Source organism: Oryctolagus cuniculus, chromosome 1 (assembly GCF_051225735.1).
Source record: "Oryctolagus cuniculus isolate XC-2025 breed Fujian yellow rabbit chromosome 1, ASM5122573v1, whole genome shotgun sequence".
In the NCBI taxonomy this organism is placed as follows: Eukaryota; Metazoa; Chordata; class Mammalia; order Lagomorpha; family Leporidae; genus Oryctolagus; species Oryctolagus cuniculus.
In genome coordinates, this window is record NC_142867.1 from 237844821 (window position 1) to 237850361 (window position 5541).

Consider the following 5541-nt stretch of genomic DNA (forward strand, 5'->3'; position numbering starts at 1 on the left):
GGCCTCCTCCTGCACAGCAGGTGTCCAGTGCGGTGGGGGGGCACGAGGAGGGGCCCTCCCTCCCCAGGCCTGAGGCTCAGGCTTGCTGGGGAGCTGGAAAAGCCTTGGCAGCCGGCCCCCCAGGAGCAGGAAACAGGGCTGGTCCCGTTCCGGCTGGGACGTGGAGTGGGGTGCACCCGAGCCCAGCACCCCCAGCTGCACGTGGAGCGTGGCCCGCACCCCCGGGACTGGTGCCGAGAGACCACCAAGAGCCAGCAAAACCGTCCTTTAGTATAAAAAGATCAATGAAAAATTTATTTATAAACTTCTCCCGCTGGGCTACAAGTCTCTATCGTACACTTGGACCTCATCCAGTCAGCAGAGATGGCCCGCGAGCCCGGGCGGTCTGAACGTTAATTTCCGTAATTAGGGAGGGATTTGCAGCTAGGAAACTAACAACTCGGTCCGGAGCGGCCTGCTCCTGCGTGCGCTCCCGCACGGCGGCGGGGCCGTGGCCCGCCACGCGCAAAGGGCCTCCGCCCACCTGTGTCCTCGAGTGCTCCCCATTTTCGCGCGAAGGGTCAGCAGCACTTCCAAGAAGGGAAACCTCATTTAAATGTGAATAATTCAGCCTCTCTTTCTTTCCCGGGATCCCGACAACGAGGGGTGTGGGGTTGCATAGAACGAGGGGGCCCCGCCCCGCCCGGGTCCGCCCCTCCCCCACGGCGGGGCTTGCGGGCGCCGCTCGGGTCCGTGCGGCCGGCGCGGGCGATTCACAGTCTGGCAGGCATCTCACACAAATATAAATACGGGGACACTCGCTCGGCGGCGCGGGCCACGGCGCCCTCGCGGCCAGGGCCCAAGGACACCCGCAGACTCTGCTTAAAGGGTCAGCATTTTGCATTCCGTCATAAATGTTATGACACTTAACCGTGGCAAATCCATTCACTTTTTAAAAATTAAAAAAAAAAAAAAAAAAAGGCGTGCGACCGACCGTTCGCGGTCACGACCTCGCTGCGAGGGGCCGCCGCTGCCCGCACGAGCGAGCGCGCGGGACCGCGGGCGCGGGATTCAGTGCAACCGGAACGCAGTCGACTCAAGTTTTTAAGATCAGAAAACAAAACAAAACAAAACGGAAAACGCATCCTTCCCGCTCAGGACAGCATGGGCCACGCGCCCCGCGGGCCACGCACAGCGTTTTCCGAAGGAACGAACAGCGACAAAGACGAGCGCCAGGCGCGCAGACTTCACGCACAAACACACACACGCGATAAATAGCTGGGGACGCCCGCGGCGGGGTCTCGGAGGGGCAGCCGGCGACACTCGGACATCACGGGGGGGTGGGGGCAGACCGAGGTAGTTGGCGCGCAGGTACAGCAGAGGCGGCGGCACGGGCCCGGGTGCGGGTCCGGCGCGGGTCCGGCGCGGGCCCGGTCCTCCCTGGCCGCCCGCCGCGTACTTGGTCTCGGCGGTGAGCTACAGCACGGTGCTGCGGGCGCGCGCGTCCTCACCGGCCGCCCGCCGCGTACTTGGCCTTGGTGATGAGATACAGCGCGATGTCCTGGTGGCCGCCGAACGCCGCGATGTGCAGCGCGCTCCAGCCGTCGCGGTTGGCCAGGCGGATGTCCGCGCCGAACTTGACCAGCAGCTTGACCAGCTCGAGGTTCCCGTCCAGCACCGACTGGTGCAGTGCCGTCTGGCCCTCGGGCCCGAACGAGTTCACGTTGAACTCGCAGCTCGTCATGTTCTGCAGCAGAGACTGTAGCTCCTGCGTGTTGCCCCTGCGCACCGCCTCCTGGAAGACGCGCTGCGGCGGCGCCGCCGCGCAGGTGGACAGCTCGGCCTGGCTCATGCTGCCGGCCGCCGGCGGGCTGCGGGCGGGGCTGGCGGCGCGCCGCGGGGCATGGAGGGCGCGGCGCCCCCGGGGCCCCGCACGCCGCCGCGGGGCCCGCGCCGCATCCAGCCGCGCCCGGGCGCGCGGCGGCGGGGCAGGGCCCGGCCGGGGACGGCGGCGCCGCGCGGTCCCGCTCCCCGCTCGGCTCGGCTGAGGCTCCCACGCGGCTGCACGCGCGCCTCCCCCCGCGCCGCTGCGCTCGCTGGCCCGCCGCGCCCGGGCGCCCCCGGCGCCTTTATCTCCGCATAACAATGAGCGCCGTGACGCGCGCGCCGGCGGCGCGGGGGATTGGGCGGCGGGCGGGGGGCGGGGCGTGCCCGGGCGGCGCCGCGCCTCGCGGCAGGGGGCGCTGGTCGCGGGCGGCGCCGGGGCGGGGGCGGCCAGGTGGCCCCGGGGCGGGGGGGGGTCTCGGCTCCGCCACCGCCTGCGCCCGCCTCCTCTGGCCCGCGCGCCCCGGGGCCGTCCGCGCCTCTCCTTCCGGCCACCCCGGGAATTCCCAGCCTTCTGGGCAGCCAGATCCGGGACCCCGGGCGACCCCGAGAGGGCCCCTCCCGGGCGGGGGCGCGCGGGCCTCTTGGGCTTGGGAGGACCCTCTCCCGGGGAGGGGCGCGCGTCCACGCGGGTCCGCGGCGGCGAGGTGTTGGGAATCATGCTCTGGTCCGCCTGAGGCCCGGGCCGGCCTCCCTCCCCCCACCGCCCAGCCCCTGGCCGCCTGCGGGGGATCCCCCAGGCTCGGTCAGGTGGGCAGCCCAGGTGAGGAACCGGGGACTGCCCTGACCGGAGTTTTGGAGTGACCAACTAACAGCTGGCCGCAGGCGCGGAGTAGGAGGCAGCCACATTTCCTCATTAGGGTTTCGAAGTTTATAGCTCGCGTAGGGACTGGAAATTAAGGAGGAACGAGTCTCGCGCGGAGCAGGAGGGCCGGGCACGCCGGGACATGACTCCCTTCTGAGCCAGCCTGGGAATTCCCGGCTCGCGGCTCCCGGCCTGGGCCCCCCACGCCCCCATCGTCCTGCCCTGTGCTTGCGGAGGGGTCAGGGCTAAGGGACAGGAAACATCAGGCAGGTCCACTGGGAATGACCGTCTGTGACCAGCAGAACTCGTGGCTGGCTGGGACTGGACCACGCGCTCCCCGCGGGCCCCAGGGTGGCCGGCCAGCTTGCAGCAGCTTGGTCTTCCCGCGCTCAGGCCTGCGGCTCACTGTTTCTCTTGGGAGCCCCCCCGGGGGCCTCCCTGCTGTGTAGAGGGGACGCTGGAGCCACAGGGCGAGCCCAAGCCCAGTGGGGTCTCCCGAGCCTGTTCCACAGCTGGATCCTGGAAGCCGCCAGCACCTTTGTCCCCTAAGGGTGGGGAGCTTACTGCTGCCCACCGCTCCCTGCTGCTGGCTGGGCTGGGGACGTTGTCCTGGCCTCGAGCGGTGCCAGGGCGAGAGGGCAGGGGCTCCTTCCTGGTCCTTCCGGGTTCCGGCCGTGCCTGACTGGCAGGAGGCAGAGGCCGTGGCCAGGGACCAGGGAGCCCTGGCTCTCCCCAACCCCGGGGCTGCCCCCTGGGAGCTGGGTGGGTTCACACACAGGCCCCAGCCCAGGTGGGCTGCAGCCGGGCTTGGCGGTGGCAGAGCCGGGATCCGCAGCGGGCGGGCAGACAAAGGGGCCCTGTGTGAGCTCAGTGTGGGAACCCGAGGCGGCCGCCACGGGGCCGTGAAATCGGCGGCGGCCGGGAGAGGGCTGGGCGGCTCGGACGCCACTGGCAGGGACAGTGTGGCTGGCGTGGCCGCCCAGCCGCAGCAGGAGTCCACCCCGGGTCTGGAGTGGGGGTCAGGCAGAGACCACCAGACCTGCGCGCTCTGTGGCCCCGTGGAGCCACCACCCCATCCAGGAGTCTCACGGAGGGGGCTTGGGCTGGTACTGGCCCACCCTGGCTGGGAGGGTGGGATGGGCTGAGGGGCGTGGGGGCCCAGGGCCCACGGCAGCGCTTCCTGCTGTCTGCTGGACACATCCAAAAGGTGGACATCTGTTCCCCAAGCTGTGGGCGGGGGCGGTCCCGCACTAGGCTGCGAGGGCCCCTGCTGTGTTTGATGGCGCTGGCTCTCACAGACCAGACAGGAGAGGACGGCAGCGTTTGGCCTGGCTGTTAAGACCCCCACACTGGGGTGCCGGGTGCGGGGCATGGTCCCCAGCCCAGCTCTTGCCCTCAGCTTCCTGTGGGGCACACACTCCGGGAGGCTGCTGCTGGCTCGGGGGGCTGGGACCCTGCCGCTCACGTGGGAGACCTGGGTTGAGTTCCTGGCTCCTGGCTCCAGCCTCAGCCCTGCCTGGCCTTGGGCACTGGGGGAGTGAACCAGCAGATGGGATGCCCCTCTCTCTCTCCCTCCCTCCCTCTCTCATACAGAAGTAGAAATTAAAGAAGCACAGAAGATTTCGTGTGTGAGCCCACGCCTGGGTCTGGGGCTACGTGGCTGGCCCCTGCCCTTCCCCCCCTGCCCTCCACCCGGCCCCCCACTCCCAGGAGGTGAGGCTGGGGTCCCCTTCTCCCTCCGGGCGGCCAGGGCCCAATGCAGGTGAAGAGGCAGGGTGGGAGTATTCTGGGGCCCTGGCAGGGCAGTCTGGGTGGCCTGGGGGTGGCCAGTGCAGCTGGCCGGAGCAGGGCTGAGGCTTGTGGCCACCTTAAAGGCACTGCAGAGGCGGGAGGGGAGCGGGCAGTGGGAGGCGGGGCTTCCAACTAATTCATTAAAATGTGTCGGGGAGCGTGGGAAAGAGGAGCATGCGTGTTCCCAGCAGCCCTGACACCTGGTAGAAGGCCCCGAGAGGACAGGGATCAAATAACAAACACGATCCGGCCAGGGCCGGCAAAGGAAGGACGCCCCGCAGGAACTGCAGCAGACAAGCAGGCCGTGCTGGCCGCCGGGGTACGGCGGGCACCGGGGCCATGCCGGGCAGGGCCTGGTGTCTGTCCCCGAGCCGGCCCGGCGGCCACACTCTAATCCCCGAGCACCTGGACCCTGGGGCCTCGCAGCCAGGGCGGCAGGAGGGGGCCGGCCAGCGCAGCCCCTGCCCGGGAGGAGGGAGGACGCACGGCCTCCTGTTCTGCCTGCTGACCCGAGCGGGCTGCAGCCTCCGTCCTCAGCCAGGCAGGATGCAGCTGGAGCCCCTGGGCCACTTCCTTCTAACGTAGCAGGGGAGACGCGTGTTCAGGGGCGCGTGCCTCCTCAGGATGGGACAGCATGCTGGGGTCCTCTCCTAGAGGCAGCCTCCCCATTCTTGTCATGGGGTCCCCACCCCACTGGCTCTGTTCACCCCGAGGCCCAACAGGTCGGAGCCGGCGGTGACATGAGCGCCACTCGGCTCTCCGTCTCTGAGCCATCCCTCCACCTCTGTGAGACGGCACCCAGGCCGAGTTGCTGGGGACTGAAGGGGCTGGGGGCAGTGGCCAGCCCCGGTGTGGTTAGGGGCCAGCAGGGAGGCCGTTGCTGGGCTTGGTGGAGAGGGAGTGGGCAGGGGGAGCCCGGGGAGTCCTGCCTGAGGCCCGGGCACCTGGGGCGCGAGTGCTCCCCTCCCTGGGAGGTGCCCGCTCCTCCCTGGCCCCAGGCCCTGCGCTGGGTGCCTCGGTCAGATCTGAGCTGGTTTCCGCTCCAGGCAGGAAGCACAGGAAAAGGGATGTGAGTGAGGGGC

General features: G+C 69.5%; 1 protein-coding gene across 1 annotated transcript; it reads right to left on the reverse strand.

Annotated features, from left to right (window-relative positions):
* Window positions 1-266: 266 nt before the first annotated feature.
* On the reverse strand, window positions 267-2120 carry NRARP (NOTCH regulated ankyrin repeat protein). The gene has a single exon (XM_051838868.3). The coding sequence runs from the start codon at window positions 1829-1831 to the stop codon at window positions 1487-1489; it is 345 nt and encodes a 114-aa protein (XP_051694828.1). The 5' UTR covers window positions 1832-2120; the 3' UTR covers window positions 267-1486.
* Between the last annotated feature and the right edge of the window lie 3421 nt (window positions 2121-5541).

Coding starts and splice junctions, on each gene's coding strand:
- NRARP (XM_051838868.3), bottom strand. CDS start 1,831: ATGAGCCAGGCCGAGCTGTCCACCTGCGCGGCGGCGCCGCCGCAGCGC.